This window comes from Labrus bergylta, chromosome 24, assembly GCF_963930695.1.
Source record: "Labrus bergylta chromosome 24, fLabBer1.1, whole genome shotgun sequence".
NCBI classification, from domain to species: domain Eukaryota; kingdom Metazoa; phylum Chordata; class Actinopteri; order Labriformes; family Labridae; genus Labrus; species Labrus bergylta.
Window position 1 is genome coordinate 656312 of NC_089218.1, and position 24323 is coordinate 680634.

The window sequence follows — 24323 nt, forward strand, 5'->3', positions numbered from 1 at the left end:
TTAATGACCCATAAACTCCATCTACTGGGACTAATTACACTAAATTACACATATCATATGACTTTTCACTTCAATTTTTTTTTTTTAAGATTACCATACAACAGCCTCACTTCATTTCTCAGACTGACTTAAGGTTTCAAATTTCACATACTTTCATCATGCAGTAATCCAACACCACTTCATTTTATATAACAGCTTGATTTCCTTACATGAATCATGAGAGTAACATAAGACACACATTCTGTGTTAAGAACACTATACCCACCAAAAAACAATACAATCTTTCTCCAACAACAAACCCTGCTCAATAAAAACAGAATGGTTTCTATATCCGGACATACAAAGCACCTGAGCAGGAGGCAGAACAACCTCAACAGAAAAATCAAGGAGCATTAACCCACCTACCAAGGAAAGATGGAGGACCATTTACAACATAAAGAAGTCTGGAGGAGCCTGAATAACATCTCCACTCACAGCAGAAGGCATGGAACAGACCCTGAAGCAGGACACAGAGAGTAGGACTCCCACCCATCACACCACAGACCAGCCCACTTCTCAGACACTCCATCTGAATACCCAAAGTACACTACCACCTACCTCAACACTCCATCCAACTACCCCGACACCCCCCTCAACACTCCATCCAAGTACCCCAACACCCCTCTCAACACTCCATCCAACTACCCCGACACTCCATCCCAGTACCCCAACACCCCCCTCAACACTCCATCCGATTACCCCGACACCCCTCTCAACACTCCATCCAAGTACCCCAACACCCCCCTCAACACTCCATCCCAGTACCCCAACACCCCCCTCAACACTCCATCCAAGTACCCCAACACCCCTCTCAACACTCCATCCGAGTACCCCAACACTCCATCCAACTACCCCGACACTCCATCCCAGTACCCCAACACCCCCCTCAACACTCCATCCGAGTACCCCGACACCCCTCTCAACACTCCATCCAAATACCCCAACACCCCCCTCAACACTCCATCCCAGTACCCCAACACCCCCCTCAACACTCCATCCAAGTACCCCAACACCCCCCTCAACACTCCATCCAAGTACCCCAACACCCCTCTCAACACTCCATCCAACTACCCCGACACTCCATCCCAGTACCCCAACACCCCTCTCAACACTCCATCCAAGTACCCCAACACCCCTCTCAACACTCCATCCAAGTACCCCAACACCCCCCTCAACACTCCATCCCAGTACCCCAACACCCCTCTCAACACTCCATCCCAGTACCCCAACACCCCCCTCAACACTCCATCCCAGTACCCCAACACCCCCCTCAACACTCCATCCCAGTACCCCAACACCCTTCTCAACACTCCATCCAAGTACCCTGACACTCCATCCAAGTACCCCAACACCCCTCTCAACACTCCATCCGAGTACCCTGACACTCCATCCAAGTACCCCAACACCCCCCTCAACACTCCATCCCAGTACCCCAACACTCCATCCAAGTACCCCAACACCCCCCTCAACACTCTATCCCAGTACCCCAACACCCCCCTCAACACTCCATCCCAGTACCCCAACACCCCTCTCAACACTCCATCCGAGTACCCTGACACTCCATCCAAGTACCCCAACACCCCCCTCAACACTCCATCCAAGTACCCCGACACCCCCCTCAACACTCCATCCAAGTACCCCGACACCCCTCTCAACACTTCACCCGACTACCCGGACACCCCTCTCAACACTCCATCCAACTACCCCAACACCCCCCTCAACACTCCATCCAACTACCCCAACACCCCCCTCAACACTCCATCCGAGTACCCCAACACCCCTCTCAACACTTCACCCGACTACCCGGACACCCCCCTCAACACTCCATCCGAGTACCCCGACACCCCTCTCAACACTTCACCCGACTACCCGGACACCCCTCTCAACACTTCACCCGACTACCCGGACACCCCCCTCAACACTCCATCCGAGTACCCCGACACCGCTCTCAACACTTCACCCGACTACCCGGACACCCCTCTCAACACTCCATCTAACTACACCGACACCCCCCTCAACACTCCATCCGAGTACCCCGACACTCCATCCAAGTACCCCAACACCCCCCTCAACACTCCATCCAAGTACCCTGACATCCCCCTCAACACTTCACCCGAGTACCCTGACACTCCATCCAAGTACCCCAACACCCCCTTCAACACTCCATCCAACTACCCCAACACCCCCCTCAACACTCCATCCGAGTACCCCAACATCCCCCTCAACACTCCATCCGAGTACCCCAACATCCCCCTCAACACTCCATCCAACTACCCCAACACCCCCCTCAACACTCCATCCGAGTACCCCAACATCCCCCTCAACACTCCATCCGAGTACCCTGACACCCCCTTCAACACTCCATCCAACTACCCCAACACCCCCCTCAACACTCCATCCGAGTACCCCAACATCCCCCTCAACACTCCATCCGAGTACCCCAACACCCCTCTCAACACTTCACCCGAGCACCCTGACATCCCCCTCAACACTCCATCTGACTAACCTGCCATCCCCCTCATCCCCCTCCTCCTCCTCAACAGCTGATCAGGTCAGAAGCCAGCTGAGGAAAATCAAGGCCACAAGTCCCAACTCCAAACTCCTGAATGACTGTGCAGACCAGCTCTGTGAGGTTCTTCTGCACATCTTCAACCTGAAGCTGAAACTGGAGAGGGTACCGACTCTGTGGAAGACTTCCTGCGTGGTTCCAGTCCCAAACACATCTCACCCCAGGGAGCCTAACCACTTCACACCTGTGGCCCTCACCTCTCACCTGATGAAGACCATGGAGAGGATCATCCTCAACAAACTCCACCCCCTGGTGACTTCTAATCTGGATCCTCTGCAGTTCGCCTACCAGCCAAACATCGGGCTGGATGACGCCATCATCTACCTGCTGCAGAGATCCTGGACTCACCTGGAGAACACCAGCAGCACTGTGAGGGTCTCCAGTGCCTTCAACACCATCCAGCCTGCACTGCTCAGGGGGAAGCTAGAGAGGGCGGGAGTGGACTGTCACCTGGCTGCGTGGACAACGGACTACCTCACCAACAGACCACAGTACGTGGGGCTTCAGCACTGTGAGTCTGACATGGTGGTCTGCAGTACAGGGGCCCCGCAAGGGACACCTCTCTCCCCTTTTCTCTTCACCCTGTACACCTCGGACTTCTCTTACAACTCTGGGAGCTGCCACCTGCAGAAGTTCTCCGATGACTCAGCCATCGTGGGCTGTGTGTCTAAGGGGAGCGAACAGCAGTACAGGCAGGTCATCATGGACTTTGTTGACTGGAGTGAGCTCAACCACCTTCAGCTCAACGCCAGCAAGACAAAGGAGATGGTGATTGACTTCCACAGGAAATCACCCCAGACTGCACCGGTGAACATCCAGGGCTTGGACATAGAGAGGGTGGAGACGTACAAATACCTGGGTGTTCACCTCAACAACAAACTGGACTGGTCACACAACACAGACATCCTGTACAAGAAGGGCCAATGTCAACGTCACCTGCTAAGAGGACTGAGGTCCTTTGGAGTGTGCAGGACTCTGCTACAGACTTTTTATGACACTGTGGTGACGTCTGCACTTTTCTATGCAGGGGAGGAGGGAGCACAGAGAGAGACAGGAAGAGACTGAACAGACTGGGCATGAGGGCCAGTTCTGTCTGGGACTGTCCTCTGTACTCTGTAGAGGAGGTGGGTGAGAGGAGGATGTTAGTGAAGCTGTCATCCATCATGAACAACCCCTCTCACCCCCTGCATGACACTGTGGGGGCCCTGTGGGGGCCCTGTGGGGGCCCTGAGCAGCTCCTTCAGCAGCAGACTCAGACACCCACCCTGCAAAACAGAGCACTACCACAGGTCGTTCATCCCATCTGAAGTCAGACTGTTTAACAACATCACCACCTCATGTTACACACTGAGTGTGTTTTTAATAACAATAACTCTTTTCCTGCCTTTTAATAAGAAAGTTTTTTCTTACCACTGTAACTTTTGCTGCTTTGCTAAAGTACTCATGATGGATAGGCCAGATCTTTGTAACATAACAATGAGTAAGGTCTTTTACCTGCTTTTTGTAACATAACAATGAGTAAGGTCTTTTACCTGCTTTTTGTATCATAACAATGAGTAAGGTCTTTTACCTGCTTTATGTAACATAACAATGAGTAAGGTCTTTTACCTGCTTTTTGTAACATAACAATGAGTAAGGTCTTTTACCTGCTTTTTGTATCATAACAATGAGTAAGGTCTTTTACCTGCTTTATGTAACATAACAATGAGTAAGGTCTTTTACCTGCTTTTTGTAACATAACAATGAGTAAGGTCTTTTACCTGCTTTTTGTAACATAACAATGAGTAAGTTCTTTTACCTGCTTTATGTATCATAACAATGAGTAAGGTCTTTTACCTGCTTTATGTATCATAACAATGAGTAAGGTCTTTTACCTGCTTTTTGTAATATAACAATGAGTAAGGTCTTTTACCTGCTTTTTGTATCATAACAATGAGTAAGGTCTTTTACCTGCTTTTTGTAACATAACAATGAGTAAGGTCTTTTACCTGCTTTTTGTATCATAACAATGAGTAAGGTCTTTTACCTGCTTTTTGTAACATAACAATGAGTAAGGTCTTTTACCTGCTTTTTGTAAAGTCTCTGGACATAAAACATTTTGACTTGATTCTATACAAATAAAAATTAATTGATTGACTTCCAGTGTAGTTACTGTGGAATTCTCCATTATTTTATTTTTTTATTTAACTACTGTAAATATATTTCATTTCATTTTTAACTTCTATTTTTAAGAATTATATTCCCATCCCATTTTCTGGAGCTACTAAAATGCACAAATTTCCCCCCACAGGAATCAATAAACTTTATCTTTATCTTAACATCCATGCTGAAACACAAATAAAATAATATTAGTACAAAAAACAAGTCTAATTACTTTCTCAAAGTAAATAAACATAAATAAATTACTGAGGACAAATTAAAATAGACTAGATAGTAACTAAAATAGGAGTAAAAGCCACCTTACCATTACTGAACTGTCTCCCCATGTGAGCATGAAAACAAGAGTGTAAAGGAGTGCAGTTTTAAATAAAGAGTAGACAGGTCAATACAATCTAATTAATGACAGAGTGCAAACAACAACCAATCAAGAGAGGACAGAGTGAGAAACCAGGAAGTGTGCTGAAGGAGGTGCAGTAGGAAAAGAGAGGAAACAAATACTTAACTTCACTACAAATATCTTTTCTTTCAAACTAATTTAAGCATTTTTAAACTAACATTAATTACAAATGATTCCTATTGTGTCTAAACAAAACTTCAACTCACCATTTATCACTCTCCCCCTTTTTAAAATAAAGTGTTAATTCACATCAACTGAAAATCTCTCCAACATCCTTCATTCATCAAAGCAGCTTTAATAAAGAAATGATAAACACACTCATTCAGAGTTACAACAACAAATCATTTAGACAGCATGACATGCACAACCACTCGGATTGTTTTCTAAATTTACAGTTTCATCCCACTGCAACTACCAGTTCTCAAAACTCATGACTGGAATGTAGTTTTTATGTCAAGTAACATTTCTCTCTACACATGATGCTCCTTTTTCTTCCATGTTAGTTTGTGAGGAAATGTAACACTAGAAATCTGAAAATGAAAGCACATCTTTGCACTAATCAAACAGTAAAAACTGATATCTTCACAAAGCTGTTGAGTTTTTAATGTCTACATGTCATTTTTTTTTATTCATCTATTTCATGCTGTAGTACCTTTTCTGTATTATCAAACCAACTATTACACAATTAACACTCTACAAATGAGACAGATTAATGAACATTATTTTAATGCTGATGTTCTGAATTTTAACTTGACTTCCACACAATGCGTCCGTCCTCTGCGAGCCCGACTCCTCCGCTGGCCACCAGCTCCATAGCAGCAGGGAACGCTCGGTGCTCGGCCTCCCTGATTCTGTCTGACAGACTCTCCTCTGTGTCTCCGCCCTGCACGAGCACCGCCTCCTGCACGATGATGGCCCCAGCATCCACCTCTTCCTGAACACACACACACACACACACACACACAAATAAAACAATAGCTCTGTGACTCATTCAATTCACCAAAATTAAATGATTTATTCCCCAGTGTCTCAAACTTACTGCTACAAAATGCACTGTGCAGCCTGCAACCCGCACTCCAGCCTGCAGAGCCTGCTTCTGGGCATTCACTCCCTTGAACGAGGGCAGCAGGGACGGGTGGATGTTCAGTAACTTTCCTGTTGCAATCACAGACAAATGAACAATTTTTTAAACATCTTCATGACTGACAATAAAAAAAATGTGCAAAATTGAGATACACACCGTTCCACTTCTTGACAAACGTTCCTGTGAGGATCCTCATGAATCCAGCGAGACACACCAGCTCCACCGCAAATTCTTCCAGCACACGATCGATGGTGCCGTCAAACTCAGCTCGGCTCCCGTACAGTTTGTGGTCTACGACCTTGTGAGGAGACGCGCACACACAACTCCATCAACAGGATTCTATCCACAGTCTCTGTGGATCAACTTACTCTACTTGCTCAGCCCCCTCCTTTTGCTCATTTATGTGTTTAATCTGGAATTACTGATCCGCTCTGATATCAGCAAACTTCAGACCAATGTTGACTTTCTTATATGAAACTAAAGGACTGTCATGTTCTTTTAACACTTTAGGACCAAAAACCACTCGACAGCTTACATCTCAAAAACATATCTCTCAACTTTCATGAAAAAATACTCAATTTCAAGACTTTTTGAAAATACCATCCATCATTAATATTCATTCATTGTATTTTACTCGAGTCTGAATGCCGGCCAGTGATGCTCTCTTCAGGCCCTGCACTCCAGGTCGGTTAGAGATGACCACCACAATCTCTGCAGAGCTGGACGGACGTCTGGCCTGCTCTATCAGCGCCTGCAGGTTGGTGCCTGGAGGTACAGAAAAAATAAAAAAGCCCTGAGACAAACTAACGATGCACTCTTAAAGACACTTCTTTAACATTTTAGTAAACACTGGAAACTATTTCAATGTATCTTCTCAAAGCTACTGAAAACACACCACTGCCAGAGATAAGAACTCCCACTCTGGTCCTCTTTTGTGGCTTGCTGCTGTCGCCACGGCAACCACCATTCTGCTCAACAACCGCCTCACTGATGCACGCTGGTCCTGCAGTCAGCAGGCTGTGCCTCAGGTTACGGACCACCACAGCTTCTGCCCCTGCACAAACAAACAATGTCATTATGAATATTGTCTTCTGGGACAATTGTCCATCTGTTGCATTTCACTATTTAGTGTTTTCAAACTCTCACCGGGCTGCTTCCGTGCCAGTGAACCCACGATCCACGCCTCTTCCTGTGCTTGAATCTGACCTAACACCTTCTGCGCATCCAGAGGAGACACAACCAGCACCGCTCCCAGGCCGCAGTTGAAGGTGCGAGCCATCTCCTCCTCGCTCAGACCGCCCTCCTTATGGAGCCACGAAAACACAGCAGGGACGCTCCATCGAGACGCATCTGAATCATACACAAACACACAGTATGAACACTAACTTCATCAAAACTAAAAAGTGTGCAGATGCAGCGTCATGAAGAGGAAAACCAGCTTCCATTAAATCTGCTTCTGCTGCCTCTGAACACCGACGCTCTTTCATCTCACCTAAATCCACAGCCAGCTCCGGCGGCAGCACCCGAGGGATGTTCTCCAGCAGTCCTCCCCCTGTGATGTGGGCGTACGCTTTGACGCATCCGCTGCGGAGGATGGGCAACAGAAGACGACTGTAGATGTTTGTCGGTGTCAGCAAAACCTCACCTGGGAGCAGAGGTCAAAGGTTACAGTCAGGCCAACATATAGTAGAGTATACATTATTTACATGAGCTGACAATCTTCCTGATTAATCCAGAAGTCTCTGAAAAGCTTTTCTAGGGTAACACTTCACTTCCATATATGACACACAGCTGGCTGTTCTTTAAGAAGAGTACGTTCAAAAAGCTTCACTCACCCACACTCTGCCCCGGCTTCCCAAAAGGAGCAGGGGAGCTGTAGCTGAGGCCGGCTCTCTCCAGGACTTTACGCACCAAACTGAAGCCGTTGCTGTGGACCCCGGAGGACGCCACACCAATCAGCACGTCCCCCTCTGTGATGTCCCCCAGCCGGGGCAACAGGGAGCCCCGCTCCACCGCTCCAACACAGAACCCCGCCAGGTCATACTCTCCTGCAGCGTAGACGCCCGGCATCTCTGCTGTCTCACCGCCTGCACACACAAACACAAGACGTGTGAGATAACAACAAGTCCACCTGAATCCTCCTTAAACTCTCTCTCTCTCTCTCACCCAGCAGAGCACAGCCGGCCATCTCGCAGGCCTTTGCGATGCCTCCAACCACCGAGGCGGCCACGTCCACTTCTAGTCGTCCGCAGGAGAAGTAGTCGAGGAAGAAGAGCGGCTCGGCGCCCTGAGCCAGCACGTCGTTCACACACATCGCCACCAGGTCCTGACCTAGACCTCCATGCTGACCACACGCCTGGGCGATCTGAGGATAAATGAAACCAGTTAAAGCCACATGAGTCTGTCTCCTTATTGGCCATTAGGCTCACCTCACCAACATAAAAACCAGGATGCAGAATCAGTTTAGCACCTTCAGCTTGGTTCCGACTCCGTCCGTCCCTGACACGAGGATCGGGTCCACAAAACCGGCTGCCTTCAGGTCAAAGAGTCCAGCAAACCCTCCGAGCTCTGCATTACACCCTGATGAGACAACAACACATCACCATGTTTTCAGGCTTTACCTACTCCTGTATGGATTCAGAGAAACGTAGCAGCTGCATCACAAACACTCACAGTAAGAGATTTGAAGGCATTTCTTAAAAATAGAGGATTTCTTTCTGAATGAGAAGGTCAAGTCTTTCTGATAAATCACACACATCCTGCTTATTTAATCAAACTCTACACACTTCATTACCGGCTCGAGAAGTCGCCTTGGCCAGAGGCTTGATCATGTCCACCAGCTTGTTGCCGGCGGCGATGTCCACCCCGCTGTCCTTATAGGTGAGACCTCTGTCAGAGACACAGAGTGATATCAGGCCGGTCTGCAGTCTCACTGAAGACACTTTAACATGACTCAATGTTTCATTCTTTAAATAAAAACAAAGACGCAGGAACATCAAAGTTCACTTCTTTTATTTACAAAGTTAACACATGAAAACAAAAGAACAGAAGGGGAATGTGGTCGTGTTTCACACCGTCTTACTCTCACACACACCTGTGTTGGTTCAGGTGAGCGATGGCTCGGTGCCCGATGTCTCGGCGGTAAACGGCGCCCGGGAAGCCAACGGCTGCCACTCCCTGATTGGCCGCTTGCAGGGCGGCCTCCAGAGACGAGCTGACAGCAGTGACAGTCAGGACCCGCCCTCCGCTGGAGACCACACCTCCATCCTTTAAGGCGGTGCCGGCATGGAAGACCTGCACGCCCGAGTCCTGGACCTGAGACAAACCTGAGGATCCACAGAGCACCTCATGAAAACAAATAACTCCTAAACTAATAAGAATATATAATATAAAGTCTCTTTTGAGCTGCGTACCTGTGATCTGCACTCCTTTCTGATAGGAGCCGGGGTATCCTTCACTGGCCATCACCACAGTGACTGCAGAGCTGTCCTGGTGCCACACGGGGGCGCTGGAGGCCAGTTTTCCATTCATTGTGTTCAGGATGACGTCATAGAGGTCACTCTTCAGGAGCGGCAGCAGCACCTGACAGAGCCACAGCACATGTTCAAAGACTGTTTTAACATCCAGAGACAGGTGATGAAGACGGGGCTCACCTGACACTCGGGGTCTCCAAAGCGACAGTTGAACTCGAGGACCTTCAGCCCCTGATTGGTCAGCATCAGACCTGCATACAGCACGCCTGCAATTGAAGAGAAGAAGAAACCAGAGCTCAAGTAGAAACTGATGGCAGAGAGCAGAAATATGTGATGTCATCTCTGCAGAGAACTTTATATAACACATTTTAAAGTCACTTACACAAAGTAGAATATGTCACATCCAGCAATGTTTTTATGATTCAAACTATTTCTATGTTGTGAAATAAAACATTCTAAGATTAATAAGACAAATCTTGTCACAGCAAGGTGTCATTTTCAGCTTCCTCCATCTGAGGGTCACTTCACCCTCTCTCACCACTCTTCATTGATTTGTTCTTTTGATGACTTTGAATCTGAACGACTCAAAACTCTTTAAAGTGCATGAGCATCGTAACATTTTAGAGGTGCGGTTATTTCTCTTTATGCATAATTATACTCAAAGAGTATTTTTTATAAAAGTCTGTCAATATTTCATCTGAAGGCATTAAACACATGTCATCGAAACTCAACATAACTCAAGAAAAAGTTTACTGGTAATTGAATTAATATTAATGAAAAAGTAAAGAATTGGAAAAATACTGATTTATCTTTGCCTGTGAAACTTCAGAAAACAAGTCGAATTAACATTTACTACAGAAACCCTGCATCTCCCACAAAGTTAGATGTCTTATAAATAACACTTAGAGAGACCTGTGTGTACGACTGTCACTAATGCAAAGTTTCCACATTAAAGTAACAAAGAAACATGCAGAAGATCTGTCCAAGCTGATCCGCTCACAGATTCATTAGCATGTATACTGAGATATATATATATATATATATATATATATATATATAGAGAGAGAGAGATATAAGTGTCCTGAGTCTCTCTCTCCTCTTGTATGTTGATGGTTATATAACATGTATACTGATATAGATATATATATATAGAGACAGATATAAGTGTCCTGAGTCTCTCTCTCCTCTTGTATGTTGATGGTTATATAACATGTATACTGATATAGATATATATATATAGAGACAGATATAAGTGTCCTGAGTCTCTCTCTCCTCTTGTATGTTGATGGTTATATAACATGTATACTGATATAGATATATATATATAGAGACAGATATAAGTGTCCTGAGTCTCTCTCTCCTCTTGTATGTTGATGGTTATATAACATGTATACTGATATAGATATATATATATAGAGACAGATATAAGTGTCCTGAGTCTCTCTCTCCTCTTGTATGTTGATGGTTATATGACATGTATACTGAGAGATATATATATATATAGAGACAGATATAAGTGTCCTGAGTCTCTCTCTCCTCTTGTATGTTGATGGTTATATGACATGTATACTGAGAGATATATATATATATAGAGACAGATATAAGTGTCCTGAGTCTCTCTCTCCTCTTGTATGTTCATGGTTATATGTTGATGGTTATATGACATGTATACTGAGAGATATATATATATATAGAGACAGATATAAGTGTCCTGAGTCTCTCTCTCCTCTTGTATGTTCATGGTTATATGTTGATGGTTATATGACATGTATATTTGTACTTGCCCACATAAGGAGCTCCGTCCTCCTTCATCCCATCCACAGTCTTCTGCAGCACCGTCTCTTTAATCTGCTGCAGCAGCTCCTGGCTCACCTGCACACAGGAGCTCATTAAACAGGTGAGCTTTTCTCCCAAAGCAAACCACAGAGGAAGAAGAGATGTGTACCTGAGGGGTGGGGCAGTAGGCCCCCATGCCACCCGTGTTTGGCCCCAGGTCGCCGTCCTGCAGCCGCTTGTGATCCTGAGCCGGAGGCATCGCAGACACAGAGGAACCATCGCTGAAGCACAGACACTAAGAGGGGGGAGAGAGAGAGGGGGAGAGAGAGAGAGAGAGAGAGAGAGAGACAGAGACAGAGAGAAAGAGAGACAGAGAGAGAGATAGACAGAGAGAGAGAGAGGAGAGAGAGACAGAGAGACAGAGAGAGAGAGAGAGACAGAGAGAAAGAGAGACAGAGACAGAGAGAGAGATAGACAGAGAGAGAGAGAGGAGAGAGAGACAGAGAGACAGAGAGAGAGAGAGAGACAGAGACAGAGACAGAGAGAGACAGAGAGAGAGAGAGGAGAGAGAGACAGAGAGACAGAGAGAGAGAGAGAGACAGAGACAGAGAGAGAGATAGACAGAGAGAGAGAGAGGAGAGAGAGACAGAGAGACAGAGAGAGAGAGAGAGACAGAGACAGAGAGAGAGATAGACAGAGAGAGAGAGAGACAGAGAGACAGAGAGAGAGAGACAGAGAGAGAGAGAGACAGAGAGAGGGGGGAGAGAGAGAGAGAGAGAGAGACAGAGAGAGAGAGAGAGAGAGAGAGAGAGGAAGTTTTCTACAAGTTGGAGGTAAATGTTGGTTCAATGCTGTTCAGAGTTTCTCTACTCACAGACACTTCCTCTCCCTCTAAGAGTTCTTCAACCACCACAGTGTCCCCTGCACATCCAAACGCTCGGTCCTGAAAACACACACACACACACACACACACACACGAGCTCAATGTGTCTTCTGTGGAACTTCAGGGATTCAGGCAGAGTGGACTCACAGCTTCACACAATACATCAACATTCAGCTGAATTGGTCTGGAAATAATAACTCCAGCAGAATGTATTAAACCCATGCAGGACGGTTGGACTCACACTGATCAGTTTTACAAACACACACACACACACACACACACACACACACACACACACACACACACACACACACACACACACACACACACACACACACACACACACACACACACACACACACACACACACACACACACACACACACACACACACACACACACACACACACACACACACACACACACACACACACACACACACACACACACACACACACACACACACACACACACACACACACACACACAGAGCTGCTGGGACTGATCTGTGCTCAGTCCTCAATCTTAATGTGTGACTCAATCATGCAGGACTCATTTTTCTTCTTCTACACAAAGACTTGTGTGTAGCTGCTTCAAATCCCAGAGGATGAGGAACAGTCTCGTACCTTCATGATGTCCATCACGGCCCGACAGGCCTCGTCCTGGTCTTTCGCCACGATCACTCCTTTCCCCGCCGCCAGCCCGCTGGCCTTCACGACCAGCGCTGGGAAGTCGGCCCTGAGAGCCGGGAAACAATAAAACAAACTCAACAACCATTGAGAGAAAAACACATCTGGAGCAGATGGTGAACGGCTGATAGAGAGCATCAAATGTTTGTGTGACTTGTGCAGTGAACACGATTGTTTGTCTGGGATGTGTATGGATGGAGGCTGTCAGAGTGTGGCAGCTGGTCTGCTCCACAGCTTTTATATGCCCACAACAAACGACTTCCACACAGTACAAAAGCCTTTTAAAGTTTACACAGGATCGTTTTCTTCTCGTCATTAAGCCTCTGAGGTGATTTCATTTTCTATGACGCTCCTAAATGACTTTGAGAACAGAACTTTCCCAATTCAAATCATCTTTTCTTTAAGTCGGGACTGGAGCATACACTCTGTTAAACTTGTGCCTGTACTGACGTGCGGATGTATTTGCAGGCCTCCTCGGTGTCGGTGAAGGAGCCGTAGCGGGCCGTTGGGATGCCGTGACGCTCCATGAAGGCCTTGGAGTAGCTCTTGCTGGCCTCCAGCTGAGCTGCTTTGGCAGACGGGCCGAAACATCGCACTCCTGCCGCCGTCAGGTCGTCTACGATACCTGAGAGAGCATTGAAGGGAGGAAGTGAAGCAAAACCACCGACGCACAAAATAAAGAATCACTCACAGAAAAACAAGGAAACAGAACCGCTCAAACAAGGACGCAGGAAGTGTTGGATTGACTCCCCAGGAAACAATCAAAGTGAGGATGCATGAAAAAGCCAAGAAGAAAAGAGCTGAGAAATACTGCAGAAGAATGCATGGATAGTTTTGACTTCATCACAGACTCTTCTTCATCGTTTTCAGCCTTTTTCTAAGAAAGTGAAACACAAAGAAAGAATGACTCGACAGTGGACAGGATGGATGTCGCTGACCTGCTGCGAGCGGCACCTCAGGGCCGACCACGACAAGCCCCACATGGTGATCCTTGCAGAACTGAGCCAAGATGGTGTGATTACTGACAGACACCTCTGAACAGAGAAACAACAACACAGAGTCATCAACTTCACTGACTTTGGAAATGTTTCAGCACAGAGGAGTAAACTAAACGCCTCGCTGTTTTGTATTTACCAGAGTTGCTGATCTTCCCACAGTCGGCCGTCCCTGCGTTGCCCGGGGCGACCAGGACCTGCTGAATCTGCTCCGACTGGGCCAGCTTCCAGGCCAGCGCGTGTTCCCGTCCACCACCTCCAACCACCAGCACCTTCTCCGCCATCTTACCTGAGAATATCAGACATGTAGCATTAAAACAAATCACCGCCTCCGACGCCAAAGCAGAGAAAAGCCTTCATAGAGAAAGCGTGTAATTGCATGCAGAGGCTGACCTATAAGGAAAGGACTTGTAAGCTGTGAGGGAGCGTTGACCTTCTCTCAGGCCTCGGGTCTTATATTATCTTGTTAAGCCACACTGACTCCAGTTCAATCAAGCAGAACAGAGACACAAGTCAACAATTAAATGGCGTGGTCACCAGGCGAGGCCAAATCACCAGCTACAGCACACAGAGACTCATTTACATAAAGAAAACAACAAAGCAATTATCAGGCTGATATAGAGTCCACTGCTCACCTCGCCCTTCTTAGGTAACTCCGTCCCTCTTTTTATTGACTGAATGCAAAGATTTGACAAACGTGTTTAGCATTTCTTTCATTCATTAAGACGACTTTAATTTCATCAATAAATTAATCTATAAAGTTGTTGAAAAATCACCAAACAGACTTAATTATGAAAATCTTTGGAGATGATATTTTCCTTACGACTCATCGCACCTTTACAACTTATCAACTTCAAGTTCTCTTTATTAGTCAAACACACAACAGGCAGAGCAGTCATAGCTGGCAATGACATGTTTGTGTTCCAAGCTCTCCTTAACAATGCAAAAAAAATTAAAAATAATAATACAAATAAATACAAATAAATAAATATATAAAACACCAATCTAATAGTTAGCAAGTGAAAGGGTTTTAATATGCTAACTGAGAGATTTGAGACATGTGAAGATAATAATAAAACTCCAGCACAGATCAGACACCAGCCAGAGAATAAGTCTGTCCTCCTTAAAACATGCACACGTCTCAGAGACCTCCTATGACCTCACTGATTTAATGATTAACACATTAATGGATTCAGCACCCAAAGGAGAAACGGTTCTTATTAAGGACAACATGGCAGGCATTGTAAAACCTCAACACACCATGTAGAATCATTCAGAGCAGAAGGTAGCATCCCTTCTGACGCACATTTAAATCAATATAATAACAATGGAAAATGTGATTTATTTACTTTAACTTCCTTAAACACCAAAAAATAAAGTGTTGAATTTTACATTAAAGCAGAAAAAAAATAAACTCAACCTAACCTCAACTCTCACAGTCCAAACTATGACAACGAGCAGTAACCTCAACTCTCACAGTCCAAACTATGACAACGAGCAGTAACCTCAACTCTCAGAGTCCAAACTATGACAACGTGCAGTAACCTCAACTCTCAGAGTCCAAACTATGACAACGAGCAGTAACCTCAACTCTCAGAGTCCAAACTATGACAACATGCAGTAACCTCAACTCTCACAGTCCAAACTATGACAACGAGCAGTAACCTCAACTCTCAGAGTCCAAACTATGACAACGTGCAGTAACCTCAACTCTCACAGTCCAAACTATGACAACGAGCAGTAACCTCAACTCTCAGAGTCCAAACTATGACAACGAGCAGTAACCTCAACTCTCAGAGTCCAAACTATGACAACGAGCAGTAACCTCAACTCTCAGAGTCCAAACTATGACAACGTGCAGTAACCTCAACTCTCAGAGTCCAAACTATGACAACGAGCAGTAACCTCAACTCTCAGAGTCCAAACTATGACAACATGCAGTAACCTCAACTCTCAGAGTCCAAACTATGACAACGAGCAGTAACCTCAACTCTCAGAGTCCAAACTATGACAACGAGCAGTAACCTCAACTCTCAGAGTCCAAACTATGACAACGAGCAGTAACCTCAACTCTCAGAGTCCAAACTATGACAACATGCAGTAACCTCAACTCTCACAGTCCAAACTATGACAACGAGCAGTAACCTCAACTCTCACAGTCCAAACTATGACAACGAGCAGTAACCTCAACTCTCAGAGTCCAAACTATGACAACATGCAGTAACCTCAACTCTCACAGTCCAAACTATGACAACATTTAGTAACCTCAACTCTCACAGTCCAAACTATGACAACGAGCAGTAACCTCAACTCTCAGAGTCCAAACTATGACAACGAGCAGTAACCTCAACTCTCAGAGTCCAAACTATGACAACGAGCAGTAACCTCAACTCTCACAGTCCAAACTATGACAACGAGCAGTAACCTCAACTCTCAGAGTCCAAACTATGACAACGAGCAGTAACCTCAACTCTCACAGTCCAAACTATGACAACGAGCAGTAACCTCAACTCTCACAGTCCAAACTATGACAACGAGCAGTAACCTCAACTCTCACAGTCCAAACTATGACAACATGCAGTAACCTCAACTCTCAGAGTCCAAACTATGACAACGAGCAGTAACCTCAACTCTCACAGTCCAAACTATGACAACATGCAGTAACCTCAACTCTCAGAGTCCAAACTATGACAACGTGCAGTAACCTCAACTCTCACAGTCCAAACTATGACAACGAGCAGTAACCTCAACTCTCAGAGTCCAAACTATGACAACATGCAGTAACCTCAACTCTCAGAGTCCAAACTATGACAACGAGCAGTAACCTCAACTCTCAGAGTCCAAACTATGACAACGAGCAGTAACCTCAACTCTCACAGTCCAAACTATGACAACGAGCAGTAACCTCAACTCTCAGAGTCCAAACTATGACAACATGCAGTAACCTCAACTCTCACAGTCCAAACTATGACAACGAGCAGTAACCTCAACTCTCACAGTCCAAACTATGACAACGAGCAGTAACCTCAACTCTCACAGTCCAAACTATGACAACGAGCAGTAACCTCAACTCTCACAGTCCAAACTATGACAACATTTAGTAACCTCAACTCTCACAGTCCAAACTATGACAACGAGCAGTAACCTCAACTCTCAGAGTCCAAACTATGACAACATGCAGTAACCTCAACTCTCAGAGTCCAAACTATGACAACATGCAGTAACCTCAACTCTCACAGTCCAAACTATGACAACGAGCAGTAACCTCAACTCTCACAGTCCAAACTATGACAACGAGCAGTAACCTCAACTCTCAGAGTCCAAACTATGACAACATGCAGTAACCTCAACTCTCAGAGTCCAAACTATGACAACATGCAGTAACCTCAACTCTCACAGTCCAAACTATGACAACGAGCAGTAACCTCAACTCTCACAGTCCAAACTATGACAACGTGCAGTAACCTCAACTCTCAGAGTCCAAACTATGACAACATGCAGTAACCTCAACTCTCACAGTCCAAACTATGACAACATGCAGTAACCTCAACTCTCACAGTCCAAACTATGACAACGAGCAGTAACCTCAACTCTCAGAGTCCAAACTATGACAACGAGCAGTAACCTCAACTCTCACAGTCCAAACTATGACAACATTTAGTAACCTCAACTCTCAGAGTCCAAACTATGACAACGAGCAGTAACCTCAACTCTCACAGTCCAAACTATGACAACGAGCAGTAACCTCAACTCTCACAGTCCAAACTATGACAACGAGCAGTAACCTCAACTCTCACAGTCCAAACTATGACAACATGCAGTAACCTCAACTCTCACAGTCCAAACTATGACAACGAGCAGTAACCTCAACTCTCACAGTCCAAACTATGACAACGAGCAGTAACCTCAACTCTCACAGTCCAAACTATGACAACGAGCAGTAACCTCAACTCTCACAGTCCAAACTATGACAACGAGCAGTAACCTCAACTCTCACAGTCCAAACTATGACAACGAGCAGTAACCTCAACTCTCACAGTCCAAACTATGACAACGAGCAGTAACCTCAACTCTCACAGTCCAAACTATGACAACGAGCAGTAACCTCAACTCTCACAGTCCAAACTATGACAACGAGCAGTAACCTCAACTCTCAGAGTCCAAACTATGACAACATGCAGTAACCTCAACTCTCACAGTCCAAACTATGACAACATGCAGTAACCTCAACTCTCACAGTCCAAACTATGACAACGAGCAGTAACCTCAACTCTCAGAGTCCAAACTATGACAACGAGCAGTAACCTCAACTCTCAGAGTCCAAACTATGACAACATGCAGTAACCTCAACTCTCACAGTCCAAACTATGACAACATTTAGTAACCTCAACTCTCACAGTCCAAACTATGACAACGAGCAGTAACCTCAACTCTCACAGTCCAAACTATGACAACGAGCAGTAACCTCAACTCTCACAGTCCAAACTATGACAACGAGCAGTAACCTCAACTCTCAGAGTCCAAACTATGACAACGTGCAGTAACCTCAACTCTCAGAGTCCAAACTATGACAACGAGCAGTAACCTCAACTCTCAGAGTCCAAACTATGACAACGTGCAGTAACCTCAACTCTCAGAGTCCAAACTATGACAACATGCAGTAACCTCAACTCTCAGAGTCCAAACTATGACAACGAGCAGTAACCTCAACTCTCAGAGTCCAAACTATGACAACATGCAGTAACCTCAACTCTCACAGTCCAAACTATGACAACGAGCAGTAACCTCAACTCTCAGAGTCCAAACTATGACAACGTGCAGTAACCTCAACTCTCACAGTCCAAACTATGACAACGAGCAGTAACCTCAACTCTCAGAGTCCAAACTATGACAACGAGCAGTAACCTCAACTCTCAGAGTCCAAACTATGACAACGAGCAGTAACCTCAACTCTCAGAGTCCAAACTATGACAACGTGCAGTAACCTCAACTCTCAGAGTCCAAACTATGACAACGAGCAGTAACCTCAACTCTCAGAGTCCAAACTATGACAACATGCAGTAACCTCAACTCTCAGAGTCCAAACTATGACAACGAGCAGTAACCTCAACTCTCACAGTCCAAACTATGACAACGAGCAGTAACCTCAACTCTCAGAGTCCAAACTATGACAACGTGCAGTAACCTCAACTCTCAGAGTCCAAACTATGACAACATGCAGTAACCTCAACTCTCACAGTCCAAACTATGACAACGAGCAGTAACCTCAACTCTCAGAGTCCAAACTATGACAACATGCAGTAACCTCAACTCTCACAGTCCAAACTATGACAACATTTAGTAACCTCAACTCTCACAGTCCAAACTATGACAACGAGCAGTAACCTCAACTCTCAGAGTCCAAACTATGACAACGAGCAGTAACCTCAACTCTCAGAGTCCAAACTATGACAACGAGCAGTAACCTCAACTCTCACAGTCCAAACTATGACAACGAGCAGTAACCTCAACTCTCAGAGTCCAAACTATGACAACGAGCAGTAACCTCAACTCTCACAGTCCAAACTATGACAACGAGCAGTAACCTCAACTCTCACAGTCCAAACTATGACAACGAGCAGTAACCTCAACTCTCACAGTCCAAACTATGACAACATGCAGTAACCTCAACTCTCAGAGTCCAAACTATGACAACGAGCAGTAACCTCAACTCTCACAGTCCAAACTATGACAACATGCAGTAACCTCAACTCTCAGAGTCCAAACTATGACAACGTGCAGTAACCTCAACTCTCACAGTCCAAACTATGACAACGAGCAGTAACCTCAACTCTCAGAGTCCAAACTATGACAACATGCAGTAACCTCAACTCTCAGAGTCCAAACTATGACAACGAGCAGTAACCTCAACTCTCACAGTCCAAACTATGACAACGAGCAGTAACCTCAACTCTCAGAGTCCAAACTATGACAACATGCAGTAACCTCAACTCTCACAGTCCAAACTATGACAACGAGCAGTAACCTCAACTCTCACAGTCCAAACTATGACAACGTGCAGTAACCTCAACTCTCACAGTCCAAACTATGACAACGAGCAGTAACCTCAACTCTCACAGTCCAAACTATGACAACGAGCAGTAACCTCAACTCTCACAGTCCAAACTATGACAACATTTAGTAACCTCAACTCTCACAGTCCAAACTATGACAACATGCAGTAACCTCAACTCTCAGAGTCCAAACTATGACAACATGCAGTAACCTCAACTCTCACAGTCCAAACTATGACAACGAGCAGTAACCTCAACTCTCACAGTCCAAACTATGACAACGAGCAGTAACCTCAACTCTCAGAGTCCAAACTATGACAACATGCAGTAACCTCAACTCTCACAGTCCAAACTATGACAACGAGCAGTAACCTCAACTCTCACAGTCCAAACTATGACAACGTGCAGTAACCTCAACTCTCAGAGTCCAAACTATGACAACGAGCAGTAACCTCAACTCTCAGAGTCCAAACTATGACAACATGCAGTAACCTCAACTCTCACAGTCCAAACTATGACAACGAGCAGTAACCTCAACTCTCACAGTCCAAACTATGACAACGTGCAGTAACCTCAACTCTCAGAGTCCAAACTATGACAACATGCAGTAACCTCAACTCTCACAGTCCAAACTATGACAACATGCAGTAACCTCAACTCTCACAGTCCAAACTATGACAACGAGCAGTAACCTCAACTCTCACAGTCCAAACTATGACAACATGCAGTAACCTCAACTCTCACAGTCCAAACTATGACAACGAGCAGTAACCTCAACTCTCAGAGTCCAAACTATGACAACGTGCAGTAACCTCAACTCTCACAGTCCAAACTATGACAACGAGCAGTAACCTCAACTCTCACAGTCCAAACTATGACAACGAGCAGTAACCTCAACTCTCAGAGTCCAAACTATGACAACGAGCAGTAACCTCAACTCTCACAGTCCAAACTATGACAACATTTAGTAACCTCAACTCTCAGAGTCCAAACTATGACAACGAGCAGTAACCTCAACTCTCACAGTCCAAACTATGACAACGAGCAGTAACCTCAACTCTCACAGTCCAAACTATGACAACGAGCAGTAACCTCAACTCTCACAGTCCAAACTATGACAACATGCAGTAACCTCAACTCTCACAGTCCAAACTATGACAACGAGCAGTAACCTCAACTCTCAGAGTCCAAACTATGACAACATGCAGTAACCTCAACTCTCACAGTCCAAACTATGACAACGAGCAGTAACCTCAACTCTCACAGTCCAAACTATGACAACGAGCAGTAACCTCAACTCTCACAGTCCAAACTATGACAACGAGCAGTAACCTCAACTCTCACAGTCCAAACTATGACAACATGCAGTAACCTCAACTCTCACAGTCCAAACTATGACAACATGCAGTAACCTCAACTCTCACAGTCCAAACTATGACAACATGCAGTAACCTCAACTCTCACAGTCCAAACTATGACAACGAGCAGTAACCTCAACTCTCACAGTCCAAACTATGACAACGAGCAGTAACCTCAACTCTCACAGTCCAAACTATGACAACGAGCAGTAACCTCAACTCTCAATATTCAGTAAGGAAGTGGAAATATGTGTTGGAGGTGTGTGTGTGTGCAGAGACAGAGTAGAGGTGTGTGTGTGTGTGTGTGTGTGTGTGTGTGTGTGTGCAGACAGAGAGTGGAGATGTGTGTGTGTGTGTGTGTGTGCAGAGACAGAGTAGAGGTGTGTGTGTGTGTGTGTGTGTGAGGGTGCAGACAGAGAGTGGAGGTGTGTGTGTGTGTGTGTGCAGACAGAGAGTGGAGATGTGTGTGTGTGTGTGTGTGTGTGTGTGTGTGTGTGCAGACAGAGAGTGGAGATGTGTGTGTGTGTGTGTGTGTGTGTGTGTGTGTGTGTGTGTGTGTGTGTGCAGACAGAGAGTGGAGATGTGTGTGTGTGTGTGCAGACAGAGAGTGGAGATGTGTGTGTGTGTGTGCAGACAGAGAGTGGAGGTGTGTGTGTGTGTGTGTGTGTGTGTGTGTGTGCAGACAGAGAGTGGAGGTGTGTGTGTGTGTGTGTGTGTGTGCAGACAGAGAGTGGAGGTGTGTGTGTGTGTGTGTGTGTGTGCAGACAGAGAGTGGAGATGTGTGTGTGTGTGTGTGTGTGTGTGTGTGTGTGTGTGTGTGTGTGTGTGTGTGTGTAGAGAGCCGGTACAAAGGCCTGAGTGTTGCTCAGTGGGTCCACATGTCTCATAATTACACAAATCACTGTCTTTGATTGGAATCACAAGACTCACATGTCAGGGGACAAAATCAAACACAGGACGACTTTCCTTCAGCAAAATCAAGCACCAACTTCTCCTCCACTGTCTGCTTCCTTTACACTATTTCACTCAAATCAGAGGAGACATGCAAAGCTTAAATCAAACTTCACTGCAGCAGAAACAGAGGAAAACATCCAATCACTCATCATGAAGTGAAACAGCACTGATATGAAACACTGAAGATGGATGGAGCTGTTTCCACTCTCACATCATGAAGTGAAACAGCACTGATATGAAACACTGAAGATGGATGGAGCTCCACTCTGACATCATGAATTCCACAAATACAACAAACTTTACTGTCAACATATTCCAGTTCACTTCTTAGTGTTCTGCTTTAAAACACACTTTACTCTCCAGCTGTTTGTTTTAGCAGCATTAGCACATACAGGTACAAACACTCACCTGTGAGTCTGTGTGTGTGTGTGAAGCAGGAATTAGCCGGAGCCCAGTCAGTTCAGGACAGCAGTCTGAAGTGTCTCCTCTGCTATCAGGCTGCTGAGTGACCGGAGGATGCACAGTCTGTTATCTCAGAGGATGGACACACACACACACACACACACACACACACACACATTACACACACACTCACACACCACGTGTATCCAATATATCCCCGTGATGCTCTTAAACACGTTAAACACAAACTACACCCACACAACGTGAACCAAAAGTGCTCCACGACGTTTAACAAAGTTGTGTGTGTTTCAGTTCTGCTGTTTGGTAAATCTACATTCACATTTCTTACCCTGTTTTTGCAGCCCGAGTTGGTTTTCAGTAACTTTTTGGATGTTTTAACTTCCGCGGGGTGGAACTGCCGAGAGCATCATGGGAAATGTAGTCAACACGCGATTCTCGGTCCGTGTCCTCTTCGATCTGTATCACGAGGTGATATTTACCTATTAAACGTCACTGAGGATTGATTTATGAAAATAATTAATTCAAATAATTAATTCAAATAACTTTTGTTCTAATGGTCATTAAAATATGTTTATTATTAAAACACAATTTGTCATCATCTTGATTTGCTTACTGAATTAACATCACTGTCTGAATAATCCATGACTACAAAAAAGTCCAGCAATGAAAATATTACTTCATTACACAAATATAATAAGGAAAATATTAAATATTCAAAGTATCTACCTATATTTTTTTATCATGGACAATTCAGTAATTGTACCAATTTACATTTCTCCAGCAACATTTCCAATCTGACATGTAGTATAGTATCAACATTCACCCCTCCATATAATCCATCCATCCTCTTTACAGTTTGTTCAGGGTCTCCATGTAACCCTTCAATTTTATTTTGAATACTGTATCTTACACACACCACGAATACATTGATTTACAACCTACAAAACATTGGAATAAAAGAAAGTCTAACAACTTATTGAACTGACTTGGAGTGTGGAAAAGTTCAATGGGTTCTTAAGGAAATATGCTATTTTTCAAACAGCCTCTGCGTACTGCTACTCGACCACCTTCAGTGCTGACTGCTGCCTTACAAGCAATCAGAGGAGTTCAGAGCACTGATAAAAGCTTTGGACTAATACAAGATAACAGCTCTGAAATTCAGACTGGAGCTTTGAAAGAAATCAATACATTTTGAAAGTCAGTCCTAAAGTTAACTGGCAGAGTGTGTAAATGGGACGGATGCAGACGGGTGGGATCTGATCCTTTAAAATGAAGTTAACAGTCTGGAAGCAGCGAGGAGCAGAGCAGGGGGAGATTCTGCAGAAATGTACGGATAAAAAGAAAGTCAAAGTGCTATTTCATTATTTCAAACTCACTTTTGAAAGCATCATCTGTCAAATAACAGTTTTTAAAACATAAACAACAAGTGTAAGTGATTAAAATGTTCATGGATGACAGTGTGTGGACGAG

General features: G+C 45.1%; 2 protein-coding genes across 5 annotated transcripts; one reads left to right on the forward strand and one right to left on the reverse strand.

Annotated features, from left to right (window-relative positions):
• Positions 1–484: 484 nt before the first annotated feature.
• On the forward strand, positions 485–2544 carry LOC136178187 (sporozoite surface protein 2-like). Its single transcript, XM_065952264.1, has 2 exons — positions 485–515; positions 560–2544. Exons 1-2 carry the CDS (start codon positions 485–487, stop codon positions 2542–2544), a joined length of 2016 nt encoding a protein of 671 aa, XP_065808336.1.
• A 2896-nt stretch (positions 2545–5440) lies between these two features.
• Positions 5441–23309, reverse strand: gart (phosphoribosylglycinamide formyltransferase). 4 transcript variants are annotated; one of them, XM_020656077.3, is made up of 23 exons: positions 23182–23309; positions 22839–22955; positions 14205–14354; positions 14009–14104; positions 13521–13695; positions 13008–13119; positions 12373–12441; positions 11668–11793; positions 11507–11594; positions 9903–9988; positions 9663–9831; positions 9344–9575; positions 9044–9138; positions 8720–8829; positions 8416–8614; positions 8085–8336; positions 7742–7894; positions 7396–7599; positions 7145–7303; positions 6884–7014; positions 6406–6547; positions 6205–6320; positions 5441–6099 (listed from the first exon to the last, which is right to left on the reverse strand). In XM_020656077.3, the coding sequence occupies exons 3-23, from the start codon at positions 14347–14349 to the stop codon at positions 5911–5913; spliced, it is 3048 nt and encodes a 1015-aa protein (XP_020511733.2). In that variant the 5' UTR covers positions 14350–14354; positions 22839–22955; positions 23182–23309; the 3' UTR covers positions 5441–5910. The 4 variants fall into 4 exon arrangements, with proteins under 4 accessions (XP_020511733.2, XP_020511732.2, XP_020511731.2 ...); XM_020656076.3 differs by having other exon boundaries at positions 22839–22928; positions 23182–23307; XM_020656075.3 differs by having other exon boundaries at positions 22839–22931; positions 23182–23295.
• Between the last annotated feature and the right edge of the window lie 1014 nt (positions 23310–24323).